This window comes from Trachemys scripta, chromosome 7, assembly GCF_013100865.1.
Source record: "Trachemys scripta elegans isolate TJP31775 chromosome 7, CAS_Tse_1.0, whole genome shotgun sequence".
In the NCBI taxonomy this organism is placed as follows: Eukaryota; Metazoa; Chordata; order Testudines; family Emydidae; genus Trachemys; species Trachemys scripta.
Window position 1 is genome coordinate 45,201,570 of NC_048304.1, and position 19,309 is coordinate 45,220,878.

The following is a 19,309-nucleotide window of genomic DNA, read 5'->3' on the forward strand; positions in this document are numbered from 1 at the left end:
GGATCCTACAACATACTGCCAGTGCAGCTCTGGGCCATGGGCTGTGCTTAAAGAGCAGGGTATGCTCCTTCAGCTTCATGGCTCAGGAGATTGGCAATGGGCTACCGAGGATTTCAGCCCTACGCCACGTTTCAAATCCAGCCCAGTTCTGTAGCAACTGACGGTTGTTACCAGCCTGCTGTGCTTCAAGGGCCTCTCTGAAATCCCTCAATAGCGAGGAGAGTTAACGGATGGGCACAAATAAAATAGGCCAGTGCTGAGGTGTTAGCACTCCAGTCCACTAGACCTTCACACCAACTCCCTGCAGCATAAAGGGAGGGAATGGGCAGGAGCTCATTAGCAGGGTGTGTGAATGAACATGTAGCATCAATGGGCAAGCCATGAGCATGTGAGCCCCAGCCACTCAGTCATTCACAAAGAACCAGCTTAGCTATTATCCCCTGGCTCGGAGGGATCTGCACACCCTGGAGACAATGCAGAGAAAAGCCCCAGATTCCCTAGCTAGAGCAGCTCAGCTTTAAATGATCTTATACACTTTGTTCAGACAGCGCCTGGTTCTACTCTGAAAAGGGACTGTGTCCAAATAGCACCGTCGTACTGAAATACCAGCTCCCCATATGAGCCTGGCGTCAGCTCTGCCAGTATCAGCAGAGACAGAAATGCGATGTCACTGCTTTTCATTCCTGTTAGTGGGGCTGGCTGGCTCATAGTTAGAAATAAACTTGGAAACAGAGCCCATTTGATCTGGGATCCCTGGGAGCCAATATCCAGGGACCCAGGCCAGTCAGAATCACGTATCATGGTCAAGCCAGACTATTTGAAACCCCCTTACCATCTAGAATGTGTCCAAAACCTGCCAAGCACCTAGAGCAGGAGTGGCCAATCTGTGGCTCCAGCACCACATGCGGCTCTTCAGAAGTTAATATGCGGCTCCTTGTATAGGCACTGACTCCGGGGCTGGAGCTACAAGCGCCAACTTTCCAATGTGCCAGGGGGTGCTCACTGCTCAACCCCTGGCTCTGCCCCAGGCCCTGCCCCCACTCCACCCCTTCCAGCCCCCTCCCCTCAGCCTGCCATGCCCTCGCTCCTCTCCCACCTGTCCCGATCCTCCTGCATGCTACGAAACAGCTGATCGGGAGGTGCAAGGAGAGAGGGGGAGGCGCTGATCGGAGGGGCTGCTGGTGGATGGGAGGTGCTGGGAGTGGAGCGGGGGAGCTGATGGGGGGGCTGCTGATGTATTACTGTGGCTCTTTGGCAGGGCCGGCGCAACCCATTAGGAGACCTAGGCAGTCGTCTAGAGTGCTAACATTTGGGGGGCAGTGACTGCGGCGGCCAGATCTTCGGCCGCCCCGGTCGGCGGCGGTATTTCGGGGCCGGGACCTTTTGCTGCCTAGGGCGGCAAAAAAGCTGGCAGCGCTCCTGCTCTTTGGCAATGTATATTGGTAAATTCTGGCTCTTTCTCGGGCTCAGGTTGGCCACCCCTGACCAGGGGCGGCTCCAGGCACCAGCGCAGCAAGCGCATGCCTGGGGCGGCAAGCCACGGGGGGCAGCCTGCTGGTCGCTGTGAGGGCGGCAGTCAGGCAGCCTTCGGCAGCATGCCTGCAGGAGGTCCGCCGGTCCCGCGGCTTGGGCAGTAATTTGGCAGCGGGGACGCTGAAGGCGCAGCACCGGCGGACCTCCCGCAGGCATGCTGCTAAAAGTCGCCTGACTGCCATGCTTGGGGCGGCAAAAACCATAGAGCCGCCCCTGCCCCTGACCCAGAGTGTATAGACTGAGCATTGGTTCCCTCTGTTTTTTAACCTATCGAGACTGTTGCGTACCATCCTAGTCTCAGTCCCAGGCATGCAGGTGAGAGGGTCTCTTCCGACAGGCCGCTTTCCGGGGAGAGCAGGGGAAAGGTGGGCATGAAGAGACGGCGCTGCCCTCCCCGTCTGCCAACCAGGGGCTGAATGAGTTGATTGTAGTGAAGTCTCTATGCAACTGAATGAACACACACACCACAGTCAAACATGAGGATAGCCCGGAGGAGGTACTCATAAACACAGCTGTTCTAGCAAGCACACAGACATGGATTGTACCACTTCAAAGGCAGGGGTGGGCAGCCACAGGTAGACCCCCTCCCCTGCAGTTCCGATGGTCTTAGCATCACCTACTTAGTGGCTCTCAGTGCAAAACTCATCTGCAAATGCATCTGAAAGTGGTGCAAGCGAGAGGCACTGAGCTACCTTGGGCAGCCTGGGAGCTGGGAAATCAGTCCAAGCCAGAGTGGACCCACCCTGGGAGCTGGGTTAGCAGGTGCCCTGATATTCCAGGTCTCAGCTTTAAAAAAAAATAAAATTGAAGGACAGCACATTAAAGTGGTCAGGGCACTGCTGGGAGGAAAAAGGGGGCGAAGGGACAAGCTCACGGCCATGGCTGCAAAACCCCTCTGGTAGGTGAATCCATCGCTCTCTCTCTCTTTCTCTCCATTCATTTTCCTGCTGGGTTATTTTATTACATTGTTTTTCTTCAAAGGCGAGGGAACGAAGGCTGCGCTTGAAACCTTCAGGATTCACCTGTCGGAGCTCGCACAGCAGCAACACTTCTCTTCCAGCTCCTGGACCAAGGGCAGCTGAGAATAAGATGGGAGAGGGATATTACCCCATCCATCAGCTGGGGGCAGGGGAGGGTGAGAAAGAGGTGCAAGTTTTGCAATGACCCAGGATGTTTCTGAGAGACTCTTTCTCTTATATACACACACATCCGGCAGGTGGAGGCGATTTCCACGCCACCACTGCTCTCTGTCCAAGTGCTGTGCATAGTAAGTGAGTTTAAGAGCCAGGAGAAATTGGAAATAAGATATACAGTGTAGCGAGAAGGGGCTGGGGAAATTAGCTGCATAGATCGGTGGTGGAGTAAGCAGTGATCTAGAGCATAAAGGGGGAGCCAGGGAGATTACCATCCTCTCCTCTAAACTGTCTCTTTCTCTTCCCTGGTTGTGAACATGCCATAACTTCCTAGACTAGGCAATGCATTTTCCTTCCTCTATAGATTTTCCCCCCTCCCAGTGTGGTTTGCATTATCATTTGCTAAATATATGATGACACTCTGGCCATAGCTTCCTGACCTTTGTATGACTTCCTCCCCCATAGGAATTGCAGATACATTTCTGGCTACAAACAGCTTTTTATTGATCCCCGAAGTGAGGGTATAGCAAAAAAAACAGGGACAACTGTTTTTAAAAAAATTACTTGATGTGAAAATAATGTTGTTTTCTTGCTACATTTAAGCAACTTATCCTTAAACATTTGTCTTCTGGGGACCAGATTCTGATCTGATTCCAATTTTAAACCGATGTAACTCTATTAACTTCTGTGCCCTTTCTCCTGATTCACACCAGGTTTTAGATAAGCTCAGATTCTGGTCCTGAATATCTTTCATGGACACAAGAAATATTTAATGTTGATTTCTTTTTCTTTTTTTAAACCAGGAAAATCATACCTCCTTCTAAACTTGAACAATTATTGTTAAAATAACAGCTCTGTAGTTTTGTTTTTTCATACAATAATCTAATTTGGAAAGAACCTTAGCACATAGCAATTTTCTTTTGAGTCATTTTTCTTCTTTCCACCATATATGGAAGAAGCTGGGGAACAGGTGTACGGTAAAGGGCAGGAAAGGAAAGGAGTGAAATAAGAATGAAAGAGAAATAATTTTTAAAGGGATGAGATATTTGTTTGTTTCCTTTGTACACTTGCATGGAACAAAATTCTGCGGAGTAGCGTAAGATCTGGCTGTTCCAGCTGGTCTGTATGTATAGTGTAGTATTCAAATCTGTGTTCTTCCCTAGGAAAAACTTCTAAAAAAGCTCATCCAGAGGGACGGAGGTGGTGGTGAAAAGCACAGAGGTTGTTAGTGGATAATGGTATTCCAGAGTTTTCATGCAGCTATCCCCTTAAAAACCATACACCAATGGCCCCAAACACTTTAGCTGCCGCTGCTGTTAGGCTGAGGTTGGAGCTATTCCTGTAAGAGATGTGCATGGAGCAATGGCAGAGGAGCTAGGGGATTTCCCACTGGAAAATGGGAGAGTTCTGAGGGTCATTTTGTGCATTTGTAATATAATCCCAGGCAAAAATCTTCATTATGCCTGGCCTTTACGGGGAAAGAATCTGTCCCTGCATCCAAAATGCCCTTTAGAGAACACTGTTCTCTCCTCAAACTCACGTGTGTGAGACAAGTGCCTTGCGAATCCAAGAGAAGAGCATGCTTTACAACAACGTTCCAAATTACAGGCCTGCAGAGTCACCCAAACAACCCTAACTCTACTCCCCCAGAAGCACCATACTAATAACAAGAACACCCAGAAAGAGACAGCAGTATCCATCCATCACATAGGTCCATCTCATTTGTGACAACAAAAGTACCGATATCTTAATGAGCCCATGTGATCGAGGAGTGAGGTTGGATCATACCAAACCCCTACCATGGCCAGAGGTGTCTGGCCATGGACACTTTACAAAGTGATAGTGATGCCTAGATAAGCATGCCTCAAACTGATGGGTGTAGGTAATACAGGCGTTCTGGAATGTACGGGTATGTCTTACCCAGGTGTTGCCCCTCAACCCCACCTCCTGACACAAAAAAACTCACCTGAGTTTAGTGGTGCTTTCAACCCTGACTAACTGGCACAGCTGGGGTATGGGTTAGAGAGCCTGGGTTCCTTTTCCACTTGGGCTGGTAATCCGCCAGCATTGCAATGAGGAAGCAGGCTAAATTACGTTAGTGCTGATCCTCCTCCAAAATTTCCCCCATGTACCCAGAAGGACAGACAAGTTCTCCCACAATTCACTGGGAAAGACTCATGCAGCAGTTCAGATTTCTGCAGCTCACAGAACCCTGGGGGTGTATCCCATAAGACCTAGCAGTGCACAGAGGGGAGTGGGGACCAGTGAGTGGAGCTGGGTCAGGAATTTTTTTATAAAAAGAAATTGTGTTAAAAATGCAAATTCATCAAAACTGAAACGTCCCGCAGGATCATGTTATTTTCAATGATTTATTCAACATTTTTGGAAGGAAAATTCTGACTTTGGGTTCAAAATGACTTACCTTTTGAACTTTTAGTTAATTTTTAGTTATAACTGAAACAAAACAAAATGTTTCAAAGTTATCAAAATGAAACATTTTAAAAGACCCAAACCAACATTTTTTTCAGGGTTTCTGTTCAGGCATATTTTCAAGATTTTGACTTCCCGTCCCAATTCAGCAGGGGAATATTTTTCAAATTCTTATGGGTCAGGAAAACCATTTCCCACCCAGCTCTATCAGCGAGAGCATAATATACAGAACACAGTAATTCAGGTTCAACTTTGTAGTGTGGCTGCTCACACCTGGGCTAGGCTAACTTAGGTGCTCAGTCTACCTGGGGGCCAGACACCTAGGCTAACTCTGCAGTGACGATATCTGTCACAGCTGGGTCATGTGCAACCAGACCTAGTGGTCAGAGCTGGAGTCCACAGTCATGAGACAGGAGTCGAGAGCCTGCTGATTCAGGCTACCAGCAGGTCAGAAGTAGAAGACAAACTTGAGATCAGAACCACAAGTCGGTAACCAGAGTCAGGCTGGGATGGGATGCCAGGAAGTCAAGCTCAGGGAGCAGGAGCAGGGTGGACCCTAGTTATTCAGACAGATTCCTGTTCCTGCCGCTGGCTTAAGTAGGGCCAGCAGGCCAATCAGCTGCTCTGGGACTCTGCCAATAGGATCTCAGGGGTGGAGCCTCAGACTCGGGCTGGGGTTGATGGGTCCTAAGTAAGCAGTTATCAGCAGGCTGCCAAGTGGAGGGGAGGAGCAGGGCTGATCCTGCAGACCAAGGTTTGAGGCCCAGGGCTCATGACAACACCCTATGTGATAGCGCCAAAATAACTGCTACCTCCCCCGCAAAACCAGTCCAAAGCATTTCTCCTACCAAAGGACATCGGCGTAAATCCAGTCTGATGGTTGTACATTGAGAGAGACAATGAGACACAAAGACATTGGAAAAATGTTCTGAAAGGTGAAATCTGTAGCCTCAGCATCTCCAAAATGCCTTTTCTGAGTTTTGTCCTAACCTTTCCAGACATAGTCTCCCTCAGGATGAATTGTGGTATGTAAAATTTCAGGTGGTTTGGATTGTTTTAGAGGTAGTTTGTTTGTTCATATTAAATTGGACTTATAGCTGGGAAGGAAGGAAGAGAAAGGAAGAAGAGAAAAGCAGATATGAGTCACGTCACTTAATGCACTACTGGAAGGGCTCAGACACTTTGGCGATGAGGGGAGGTTAAGGAATAGAATAGAATCTCTCCAAAAAATACAGCTTTGCTATAGTCACCTTCCATTTGAGCATCTCCACCTATCAAAGGTGAGGATCTAAATCTTTTATAACTGATTTGGGATCCTCTGGCACATTCCAAAACCCCTGGTCTAGCACCACCTGTCATCGAGGCAGGCAAAGCCAAGGAGAGAGATCTTTGCCTCCTTTGAGAGGTACGTGAAGCCTTCCCAGACTGCTTGAGTTGCTGCTGGAAGCCATGTCTGGAAGCTAGTTGCTGAAATTGCTCCTTGCGGCCTTCCTTTGAGGAGATGATTGAAACTCCTTTAACGCTGTAGTTCTTGGGGGCTTTAACTTCTCTAAGACCTTGTCTGTCTTAGCACCAAAGATGGCAGTTCCTTCCAGAGACAAATCCAGTATTTTTTCTTGAACCTCTGTGAAAAGATCTGAACTCCTGAGCCACAGATTTCACCACAGATTAAAGGACGCTTCAGATTCAAAGGGCATGCAGGTGAGTCTTAGCCTGTATCCCCCCCATGTGGGGCCAGATAACCATTCCTGTGGGAGTGTATGCCTCCTCTTTGTACCCTCTCCCCAAAATTGGCTGCACTTCTCAGGGAGGAAGGCTCTGTGCCACCCCCCTCATCCCCTGTTGAATCCCCCTGGCATTACAGTTACTGCTCCTGGAGCTCCTGCCCCAGGCGCAGCTGAGAGCAGCTTTTCCTCCTTGACTGCCACTCATTCCACTCCTAGGCAGGTGTTTAGAAGCGGTGAGTGTGTGGCTGAGGGTGCTGAGCTCCCTGTCTTGCTCCTGGCTTTGCTGAGCATTGAGGTTGTTCAGGGGACACCCAGCACCTCACAGAATCAGGCCTTTCACTTTACGGTAGAATAAAACAGGAAAGAACAGGGCCCTGACTATCGGTATCCTGCACCTCAGAGCACTAATGGGCACAGAGCGGTTTATTCTCCCCAGCTAACCTACATTTCCACAAAGCTTTCCTAAGGGGGGGGCTAGAGGGGGGAAGAAGGTGGTTGCCATGGTTACTCTGCTATCATTAACTCCACCAGGAACCTGCCAGGGGTTCTGGGTTTCATCTGCAGGAGTCTCCGCTGCTCCATTACAGTTCGCATGCTGTAATTAAGCGGCAAGGGGGTCACACCTGCTGACACAGTGGCTGTGTGAGTGGCAGGAACCTCCGGCCGCTCACTGAGTAGTGAGGCTGCTCAAGAGCCATGGGCCTGTCACATGCAGAGAGCGCTATCCATGGCCAAAGTGTCGGGCTGCCAGTCCCCCTCTCCTGCAGGACAAAGTAATCCGGGGGGAGGTCACACAGGCAGACCGTGCCTGGAATAAACGGATGGCTCTTTGATGTCCTGCACATGCAGCTAGGAATCCTGGTCTAGGGAAAAACAGGGGAGTCCTTCCAACTTTTGCACAAGCATTACCCGGGCAAGGCAAAGTCTCTGAGCGGGCAGCTGTGCTGATGCAGGCACTGAGCATGTGGCTTGATGATGCTGGCTCAGACTCTCCTATGTTTACAGGTATTCACTACATGAGTCTATTTCAGGGAGCGCTGGTAGCTCTGGGGATTGGCTGTTAACTGGCTTATCGAATCTTTCACCTCTAGGGTGCTAGTTCAAATACAAGCCAACAGTGACTTCCCGTCACCACCAGCTGGTGTCTGTTGGCGTGGGCAAAATGAATTCAGTGGCCTCAGGACAGATCCCAGTGGATAAGTGTCCCCATCATAAGGCCCACCAGTCCAGGTGGCCCTAACTGCCCTGTGTTGGGCTGGTTCATGCCACCTTTGTGCTTGCGAATCCCAGGAGCCAGCAAGGAGGAACTTTCACATTTATAAACTCTGACAACTGCCATCCACAGCAGCTGGAGCTCAGAAACCTCCTGTCCCCCCCCCCCACACACACACACCCCTCACCCCCCCCCCCCCCACCAGTCCCTGCAGCTCGTCTTCTTCTGCCTCACTGTTCTATGCAGAACACCGCGCCTGCACCACTGCCTTCTATCTTTGCTGCTCTGCTGCACTGTTAGCTTCTTCCCAAGGCATTTTGATAGCCTTTAGTTCTGCTTCTATTGGGTGTTTCCATGTTATCCTTGGTCTAGTTACCTCTTGATCGGGGGGTTCTAGTCCAACGCCTGTCTAGGTATGTTGTTCTGCTCTTTCCTCCATGTAGGTCCTAACTGTCTCCATTTTTGGTCCGGAATTTCCTGCCTATCGGTTTCTGTTTCGTCCTCCTCTGAGATTTGTCTACAGAATCTTGTTTTGGAAAAGCTGGAGTTTAGATAGTAAGAGCTTACTAGGTTCTTTGAATACACCTGCGTTATACTGGCCCACACCACCCATGCAAGGGGAAGTCTCAGCCCAGAACTGGGGGATCAGAATCTCCTTGCTCCCAAGCTGTTTTATTCTAATTAAGGTAGCCGCTCACTCTGTTCTCCCTGAGCCAATTGTCTCTGCTGAGTAAATCCTGCCTTGTGGGAGCCAGGCAGGTTCCTCCTCAGTTCAGCTAATTGAGGACAGGTTTAATACACTTTGCAGTTCTGAGGGCAATCGCCTCTCTCTCTCTCTCTCTATCTGAGAGCAAACTTCAGGACAGTTTCTCCCTCCTGCCCCCTAACCACCCTCCCTGCGGAGATAATCTTAGGCCTGGTCTACACTGGGGGGGGATCGATCTAAGATATGCAACTTCAGCTACGAGAATAGCTGAAGTCGATGTATCTTAGATCAACTTAGAATCATTTACTTGGCGTCCTCACGGTGCAGGATCGACAGCCACCGCTCCCCTGTCAACTTTGCTTCCACCTCTCGCCGAGCTGGAATTCAGCAGTCAACGGGAGAGCGATTGGGGATCAATTTATCACATCTACACTACACGCGATAAATCAATCCCCGATAGATCGATCGCTACCCACCGATCTGGCGGGTAGCGTAGACGTACCCTTAGAGAAGGCTCACAGGAAAAGGCAGGAGGGGAGCAGCCCCGGGTGCATTGGCACACTAAGGTCCCAAGGACCGACGCTAAGGGGATGGGGGAGAGCTGATGGATGAGGTATTAAAATAAAAGGCTACCGCTAGTAGAATATGAACTTGCCACCCCTGCAGAACAAGGCAGAGGCTTCAACCACCAGGCTACGCAATCTGTGCTTACAAGGTTTAAATTAGATACAGGTGAGCTCAGATTTTCTTCTCTAAGGGCCTGCTCCCGAAAGGCCTTCTCCACTACCACCGACTGGGGTGAGCGCTGAGGACCCTCAGAGCCTGCCAGGGGGGCTCTTGGCACCTTGCACAGGGGGTGGGGGTTTGTAAAGAACACAGATGAATGGGGTTTGCAAAGTACATTGTGAATCATCCCAGCAGGACCCACCCCACTAACCCCTTTGCTTTACAGGGCTGGTGTGCCCCTGTGTCTGGTGATCTAGTCAGAGCCTTGGTGGTACAGGGCTATGCTCAGCAAGCACCTGAATGCTGGTGGGGTGGCAGGCGCCTGCACTCTGGGTGGTGGGTGGTTTCGTTCCTGCCCTAGTAGATCAGCAGGGCATTAGTAGCTTGGGGGTAGGCGGGGCAGAGACAGCCTAGCGCAGGGGTAGGCAACCTATTGCACATGTGCCAAAGGCAGCACATGAGCTGATTGTCAGTGGCACTCACACTGCCCAGGTCCTGGCCACTAGTCCAGGGGTCTCTGCATTTTAATTTAATTTTACACGAAGCTTCTTAAACATTTCAAAAACCTTATTTACTTTACATACAACTATAATTCAGTTATATATTAAAAACTTATAGAAAGAGACCTTCTAAAAATGTTAAAATGTATTACTGCACCCAAAACCTTAAATGAGAGTGAATAAATGAAGACTCGGCCCATCACTTCTGAAAGGTCGCCGACCCCTGGCCTAGCGCTTAGCAGCCTGCGTGAATTGCACTGCAAGCTGATCAATGACCCCAGCGCCAGAAGAAGAGCATCCCTCGCTCATCCATGCACATCTAAATTGAATTGCTCTGCAAATTAGCTTACTTAGGAGGGCAGCCTGTGGCGCAGAGGCAATTTGCAAACATAACAGTTCTCCTGGGGAGCCCTTTTTCCACTCCAGGCCCGGGAGAATGGCAATGCTTGAGACCAGACAGATGCTTTGCCACTAGCCCCCAGTGCTGGCTCTAGGACTCACCCCCACCCCCACGAAGAGAAACGACACCCAGAAACATGAGAGCCAACCCAGAGCAGGGTTGTATTGTGCTTTTGATAACACCGTTCCTGTCTGCAGGGCTTTACAAGCACTCAGAGATGTGGCCTTTGCCCTGGGATGCTGACGCGAACTCAGAGTGAAAGATTAGGGTCAGGCATGGGCGCAGCTGGCATCAGAGAGGAGACGGGGGTGGTGAGGCAAAGGGAGGGAGTGTGCCTCAAGGGGAAGAGATAGGGCAGTTAGGGCACCAGATGGGGAGGCCTCCACAAGCATGGGGAGCAAGGTAATAAAGGTGGAAGGGCCCATGGGAATTCATCACCTAAGTGCCTATCAGGATCTGGGCCAAGGTCCATTTGTGGGAGGAGGAGCTAAAGGGAACACTGCAGAAGGGGGCTAGAGAGGGAGCAGAGGGGACAGAGGGTGGAGAGTAGAGATGTAAGGATCATGCATTCGTACAGCTCCTCAAAGGGGAGGAGAAGCAGCAGAAGCAGATGACTGCGAAGGCTGGGAAGGTGTCCCCATCCGCCCATGAGCTAATGTGCTGTCATTAGCTAAGTGCCTAGTGGTGGGGAGAGGAGGACATCTGGCTGGAGGGAGGAATGGTTTGCTGAAGTATAGATTGCCTGGCCTTCTCTTCCCCTGCTGGGCCCAGCCCAGGGTGAGCTGTCGCATTCCTGACCACGTTCCTGGACTGACTGACTGTCTCTTCCACCCTTCTTACAGCAGAGTGGAGCAAACTGCAGTGAGGCCCAGCTCGGGCAGGCTCCTGGCATGGAGCTCACCGGCCTTCAGGCTACACAGGTGCCCCCTGCACCGCACTGTCTTGCTGCTGCTGCTCCTGTGCCCCGAGCTGCCCAGAGGTCATAATCTGAAGCCATCCTTGCCCCCCATTGTGACAGACCAGCCCTTTCTGGTGGCCTGGAATGCACCAACGGCTCGGTGCTGGACTTCCTATGAGGTGCCCCTCAGTGTGGCCTCCTTCAGCCTCCTGGCAAACGCGCAGGAAGACTTCACAGGCGGGAACATCACCATCTTCTACTACGATCAGCTGGGTCTGTACCCCTACTACCTGAACAAAACCACGCCACCCATAGCCATCAACGGCGGCTGCCCACAGAACGCCAGCCTGCTGGACCACCTGGACAAGATGGCCAGCGACATCGCCACCACCATGCCCTCAGCTTCCTTCGCTGGCCTGTCTGTGATCGATTGGGAGAACTGGAGGCCCCAGTGGATCCGGAACTGGGACAAGAAGAATGTCTACCGGACCATGTCCGCCCAGCTGGTGAGGCAAAGGAACCCGCACTGGCCTGATGAGCAGGTGGAGCTGGAGGCCAAGTGGGAGTTCGAGACGGCTGCGGCCAAGTTCATGGTGGAGACCCTCAAGCTGGCACAGTTGCTGCGCCCTGGGGGCTGGTGGGGCTACTACCTTTTCCCTGAATGCTACAACTATCATTACTGGGATGACTTTGAGAACTTCACTGGGGGCTGCCCCCAGGTGGAGGTGCAGCGGAACAACAAGCTGCTGTGGCTGTGGGAGCAGAGCAAGGCGCTCTACCCCTCCATCTACATGGAGGAGGTGCTGAGAGCCTCCCTGCAGGGCAAGAAGTTTGTGCAGGCCAAGCTAAGCGAAGCTCTGCGCGTGGCTCAGCTGCCCTCCATCAACCACTCCCTGCCTGTCTTCGCGTATGCCCGGCCCTTCTACAGCTACACCCTGAAGGAGCTAACCCAGGTGAGATACCGTCCCTCTTCCTCCTCCCCACTCTCTGGGCGTAGCAACCCCTGCAACTAGTTAACAGTAGGGACCGAATCCAGGACCTTCAGCCCTGACAGCGCTGGAAGCTGGGAAGGAGTAGGTGACTCTGTTTTGTGCATCAGGCATGCCTGAGAGGGTGGGAGGGGGACCGTCAGGAAATTAATTCCATGTGAAGAGTTTAGCTTCATGTGATGAGGTTTCCCCCCTAGCCATTCCCCTGTCCCCATCACAGCTGATCCCACATTAAATGCCAGCCACTGTCCACCATGGGGTCAGGAATCCTTTTTAAATTCTGCTATCCCCACTAATGACTAACTCCCAGTCCTGGCTTGGGCATGAATCCCTTCTCGACCCCAACTAGCAAACACCACTTGCTAGCAGGATTCCAGCCATCCCAGGAGCCTGGCCTAAGCCTTTGCATAACTGAGCTAACAAAGGCAAATCCTTCCCTCCCAAGGAGCAAGATTCCTCGATGCTCCTTTTATCTCATGCTTTGCAGCAGCTCAACTGCCCAGCGCGAGGGATCAGTGTGAAGCCGGCAGGATTGGGGGTAACCACTGCTCTGCCCATTAGCAACCTACCAATGCAGAAGCCCCAGCTGCTGCCTAAATAAAGGCTAGTCTACACTGGCAATGCTAAAGCGCTCAATGAGGGGCGTAGCTACCAGCGCTGGGGCACTGTTTACACTGGTCCTTTACAGCGCTGCAATTTGCTGCGCTCGGGGTGCGGGGGGATGTTCACACCCCTGAGTGAGAAAGTTGCAGCGCTGTTAATTGCCAGTATAGACAAGCTCTTCGGTTCTTTGCTTGCACTGGAGAAATTCACCAGAAATTCCCATGGTTCAGCTGGTGGCTGGGGCTGGGGCTGTTTCTATCACCCTTTTGCTTAGCTTTGCTTTTCTGCATGTTTTTTAACTCAAATAGTGTTAAAAGTGGTTCCAGGCTTGTTTACACTGCAGCTCTGCCACAAGTCCAGCATCGGTGAAAATGTTGGATTAAATGCAGTAGCCTCCGTGTAGACCCAGCCTGTCCATTTAGGGTTCTCCATTCGCTCCCCTGCAGCCCCTGTTCATTTGCTCTCTCTCACACACTGCAGACTGTCAGTCCTTCAGAGCTGAGGCGGGGGGAGGGAGTATAAAGAGGGATGGTCAAAGCGGGGCAGTTAACGTAAGATCCCTTGCTCTGCCAGCCATCACCCCAATCTTCCACCAAGCCTTTCTTGCTGTTTGATGTCTTTAAACACTGTTAGATTAATGTTAACTTTCATGCATCTCTGCACTGCTGGTGTCTGGCTGGGACCAAGAGTGGAAAAGCCAAAATCAGGCTTTCCAGGGCTCACGAGATTTCCAGCTGCATCTTGCAAGCCCCATGTGTTGGATAAACATCTATCTACATGGAAGCTCTGAATGGTTCAAGGTATCACTAATTACAACCAGTCAAAAGAACATGATCAGGGGGATTAGCAGGGTGGTACAGAGCCATTACCTTCAAGTTACTGGTTCAAATCTGGCGCAGATAGGGACCGACTCAAAGCTGTTTCTAGTTTTCCCCCTGCACCCCAGGCCTTAGTCAGCACCTCTGGTGGCAGTGCCACAGGAACTCCACAGAGTGAATGGGCTATGGAAGCTAATCTCCCCCTTTCCTACTCATGGCCCCTTCAAATCATGGCTCAGGCACAGCTGCAGGATGCTATAGGGAGCCTTGTGCACCTCTGCTGCCCCCTCTGTCCCCGTCCTGTGGAAAACCAGCTCCTGTTTCCAGCATGGTTGCTCACTCATCCTCCATAAATTCACATAAATACTCATCCTGCCCCCCCATAGAGCGTTCTACACACAGAATCAATGCTAAGCACCTATTACCCCACTCTCCATTTCCCAGCACTTTGCCCAGACCCTTGCTTGGCCCAGTTGTGTTTTCATGGTGCCGTGGGGGCTCTATATAGAATATGGCCGGCTGTGCCACCGGAGCCATTCTACACCATACAGCAACTCAGTCCCACAGCAGCACCATTAGTAACTCCCATTCTTCATGGGCACCTGGCACTGGGTCGTAAAAACTCACTCCGGGCTGCAACTCTGTGTATTAAGTTCGAAGGAGCCCTTCTGCCTTTCCCTCCCCGGAGGGCCCAAAACGGTTTGGACTCACACTCAGAACCATGAAAGGGAAGAGGCCTAGCTGATATCCTGCCCTAGAGGGGGCTATCGCAACCCCAGGGCGGGCCTGCTCTGAGCACCTGCCGGGCAGTAACCCCACTACACAGGCTGTCGCTGCTGTTTGGCAGCATAACAAGGAAAGGAACTGAGTCAGCTGGATGCTCATGGGCCTGGCTTTACCGGACTCTCTCGGCTGCCCAGCCAGCTTTTCTGTGCTTGGCATTCTCACCGCGCTGCTGGTTTCTCTTGTTGCAGACAGACCTAGTGCACACGATCGGGCAGGCAGCAGCCATGGGGGCTCACGGCATCGTTCTCTGGGGAGGTGTGGAATATTCTCGCAACCGGGTAATAAAGGCTACTTGTGGAGTTACCAGTGGTTGTTTGCGTGAGTGGGGGGGGGGGGGGGGGGGAGAACAGGGGGCATGCATGCACACCTGCATCTGGGATTGGGGCCCTTTCCTTGCCCCCCAAATGAACACCCCTGAGCTCCTCCCTGCCTTGGCAGCAAGGGGCTGGATGCACCTCCCCCTGAGCACCGCTGTTACGTACAGCTGAGCTGGCCCTAGGGGCGCTTGAGGGGGACATGGGACAGATCCAGCTCCCAGCAGTGGTAGCAAACTGGCCAAGGACTGAGCAGGCTGTTGAAAATGAGCTCCCTGCACCAATGATCCTACACTTAAGGGCTGAGGTGGGGCCCAGCAGCTGCCAGCTAAATGCCAGTTGTTGCTAGAGAGTGGGTGATATTTTTTCACTAGAGGCTGGACTGAGACCTGCCAGCTCATCACGGGGCAAGCAAACAGCTCTCGGAGGTTAACTGCAGCATGGTACGCTGGCCTGGAATTGGAGCAGACAGCATGCCGTGAAGGGAGCCACGGCCCATTAATTAAAAAGGAAAGCTGATATTCTGCTTAAGGCACTGAACTAGGCCTCGGGAGATTGGCTTCAATTTCCAGGACAGTTACGGAGATCTCATGTAAGCTTGGGCAAGTCACTTGATCTCCTTGCCTCAATTTCCCTTCTGCAACATGAGGATAGCAGCACTGCCTTTGGCTATCTTGTCTATTATTAAATTCTTCAGAGCAGGGCCTGGCAAGTTAGCTTGGGATGATCTATTTGCCATAAACCCATGCTGGTCCCCTCTTTAACCCTTTATTAAGGGTACGTCTTCACTACCCGCCATATCGGCGGGTAGCAATCAATTTATCTGGAATCGATATATCGCGTTTCGTTAAGACGCACTATATCGATCCCCAAAGATGCTCACCGTCGACTCCAGAACTCCACCAGAGTGAGCGGCGGTAGCGGAGTTGACGGGGGAGCTGCAGCCGTCGATCCCGTGCCATGTGGACCCCAAGTAATTTGATCTAAGATACTTCGACTTCAGCTACGCTATTCGCGTAGCTGAAGTTGCATATCTTAGATCGATCCTCTCCCCCTCCCTCCCCCCCAGTGTAGACTAGCCCTAAGAGAGTACACAATAACCATTCCCCCATTTTGCCCAGGATCAAAGTGTATACTGACAGGACTACACTAACTCAGATCATCCAATTAACCTTTCTTAAATACAGACACAACAGTAGCTTTCTTCCAGTCCCATGGAGCTTGGCCCCTGTGCCAAGATTTATTAAAAATCAACAATGGATGCAAATGATCAAGAGCTGCTGGTTTAAAGATGTCTAACTTTAATAGTTGCTGTTTAATAACAAACAATTAAGGAAGATGTTAATCTTCCAGTAGCAACAAGAGGCTGCAGCTGGGATCTCTATGGGCTCCTGATCCTAGCTGAGGTCTTTTAGGTACTACTAGCAGACTAACAACAACAACCACCCAGGGGAGAGAGAGATTAAAAGTAATTTACATTTTTCAAATGGGATTACTCAATCCCACAATTGAGAGGATACACTGCTTTAAAAAAAAGAGAGAGATCTAATATAACAAATAGAAAAAAAGAAGGATGTTCATAGCAATTAATGTAAATTAGAAGCCAGACATTTTAGAAAATTGATAAGGGAAGCAAAAAAACATGAGAGGAAATCTATCGCCAGTAGAGTTAAGGACAGTAAGGAAATTTTTAAATATATCAGGAACAAAAATCTTGACAATGGTATTCAGCTATTACTAGGTGGAAATGATAGAATTGTCAATAATAATGCAGAAAAGGCACAACTATGCAAAAATATGTCTGTTCTGTATTTGAGAAAAAGCCAGATGATGTATTGATATCAGATGATTATGGAATACTTTCCATTCCAAACGAAGAAGGCTATTAAACGGCAGCTCCTAAAGCTAGACATCTTTAAAATCAGCAGACCCAGTCCATTTGCACCCAATATTTTGAAAAGAGCTGGCCCAGGATCTTTCTGGATCCTTAATGTTGATTTTTAATAACTCTTAGAATACCGGAGAAGTTCCAGAAGACTGGACGGAAGCTAACATTGTTTCTGTATTTCAGGGTAAAACAAGATGACCCAAATAATTATAGGCCTGTCACCCTGAATTTGATCCCAACCAAAATACTGGAACGGCTGATAAGGGACTCAGATAATTTAAAGGAGGGTAATATAACCACTGCCAATCAACATGGTTTATGGAAAATGGCTCTTGTCATACTAACTGGATATTAACTTGATACTGAATTACAAGTTTGGCTGATAAATAGAGTTGATGTTCTATACTTAGACTTCTGTAAGGAATTTGACGTGGTACCACATAGTATTTTGATTAAGAAATTAGAATGATACAAAATCAGCATGGCACATGTTACATGGATTAAAAGCTGCGTGGCTGTTGATTCCCAAGTTCCAAAATGTAATTATCATCAAGCAGGTATGTTTGTAGTGAGGTCCTGCAGAGAGTGGTTCTTGGCCCTACACCATTTAATATTTTTATCAATGACCTGGAAGAAAACAAAATAATCACTGATGAAGGGTTAGGAATAGGAGGTTATATTACCTTTCTGTTTGGCAATGAAGTAATTTCAGTGGGATAGCTACTGGAATCCTGTGCCCTGTTCTAGTCTCCTGAATTCAAGCCAGATGTTGGTGAATTGGAAAAGGTTTAGAGAAGAGCTGCAAGAATGATTGCAGGAGTGGAAAATATGCCTTTTAGTGACTGAGCTCCTGGAGTCTGTATTTACCTCATCACAGAGAAGGTTAAGGAATGACTTGATCACAGTATATAAGTACCTACATGGGCAACAGAAATTTGATGATAGAGGATTCTTCAACATAGCAGACAAAGTGATAAGATCCAATTGCTAAAAATTGATGCCAGACAAATTCAGACTAGAAATAAGGCACTATTTTTTAATAGGAGGGTAATTAAACATATCAAAGGTTGTGGTGGATTCTCCAGCACTGGAAGTTTTAAAGTCAAGCCAGGATGCTTTTTCTAAAAGATCTGGTCTAGTTCACTCATAATTCTTGCTTCAAGTCCAAAAGCTAATTCAGGAAAGTTCTATGGCCTGTGTTACATGGGTGGTCAGACCAGCTGATCACAATGGTCCCTTTTGGCCTTGGAATCTAGCATAGCACAGCTTGGCTCTGGTGCGTAACTGCTTTAATTTTCCTTCTCCAGCCCAACTGTGTAAAGATCCAGAAATACCTGACTGGCACCTTAGGCCCTTACATCGTCAACGTGACCACGGCAACCAAACTCTGCAGCCAGTTTGTCTGCAACAACCATGGCCGCTGCCTTCGCAGAAAGATGGATTTGGACAGCTACCTGCACCTGGACGCGAGCTCCTTCCAGATCCGAGTGGACAAAGCCGCCCATGGACCACACGTGTCCGTGAAAGGAGCCCTCACCACCCAGCAGAGGGACAGGATGAGACAAGAGTTCACATGTCACTGCTACCAGGGCTGGAGGGGGGAACACTGCCATTCCCGGGGTCACAGCAACCAGCTCTGGGCATGGGACTTGTGCATCCCCCTGGTGGTGATGTCTGCAATATGGACGTGGGGCATGTGACCCACTTTTGCAACAAATTATTTTCAATGTGAATTTGTGAAGCCTGTGATGTGACGTGAACCCTGGAAAAAGGAATGACAAGGAAGGAGGAAAACCAGCAGCAGGTTCTGTGCGTTGGCAAGAGATCTGGAAAGTTTCCAGACATTTGTGAATCCCACCAGCTCCCATGACCCCCCGGTACATGACCCCTCCCTGCCCAACGGGAGTCACGCAGTGCGGATTTTTCCCAGCTTTCTTTGCAATATTTGTAGGGTGCTATTACATTCCTCACTTAGTTCAGTGACTTTCTACAGCCCAGAAGCAGCTTTAAAAATACGTATGGTGCAAATTTTCCTGAATCACAGCCAAAGGACAGTTTTCTATTACTCCTTTTTAAAATATCACACTGGTCAGGATTAGCTGTTTACAATAGAGTTACCAATGGCCACACTCTTGCCTCTTCAAGAACCATAAACATTTAAAGTCCTTCTTATTTATATGCAGAGTGGACTTATCCTACTCAGATTGTTTTTAGGTGCCTTCCCAATGTGACCGGTGCTATTTTAACTCCTGGATGTGTGTGTGGTGTTGCATTCCCTCTCTTTGTTAAGAGTCTGGGTTGATTATTTTTAATTAAATATTTTCCATGTGAATACCATGTTTGTGGCGTATAGGCCTGGCCCTTGACTGCTCCACCTAGCCTGGAAGTGCAAGCTGCCCAGGAATGATTTCCAGCCTAGCTTGGAGCAATCCCCTTGGAGATGGGCAGGGAAGCTGCTAACTGAAGAGGACTCCTGTCCACTAGGAACTGCCATGAGACTAGGGAGGAGACTTTCCAAGGACAATCAGCCACCCAACTCCCTTTGAATTTCAAGGGAACTTGGGCATTTACCTCCCTTAAGGCACCTTTGAACAGCCGAGCCTAAACTCTCTTCCCACAAGGTACCTCCCAACTAGCAAAAGCTG

The 19,309-nt window shown here is 49.8% G+C and overlaps 1 protein-coding gene across 2 annotated transcripts; it reads left to right on the plus strand.

The window, feature by feature from the left end:
* Positions 1-2,278: 2,278 nt before the first annotated feature.
* LOC117880875 (hyaluronidase-4-like) lies at positions 2,279-18,988 on the plus strand. Of its 2 annotated transcripts, XM_034777452.1 has the most exons (4): positions 2,279-2,431; positions 11,211-12,219; positions 14,651-14,740; positions 17,972-18,988. In XM_034777452.1, exons 1-4 carry the CDS (start codon positions 2,412-2,414, stop codon positions 18,362-18,364), a joined length of 1,512 nt encoding a protein of 503 aa, XP_034633343.1. In that variant the 5' UTR covers positions 2,279-2,411; the 3' UTR covers positions 18,365-18,988. The 2 variants fall into 2 exon arrangements, with proteins under 2 accessions (XP_034633343.1, XP_034633344.1); XM_034777453.1 differs by lacking the exon at positions 14,651-14,740.
* Positions 18,989-19,309: the final 321 nt, after the last annotated feature.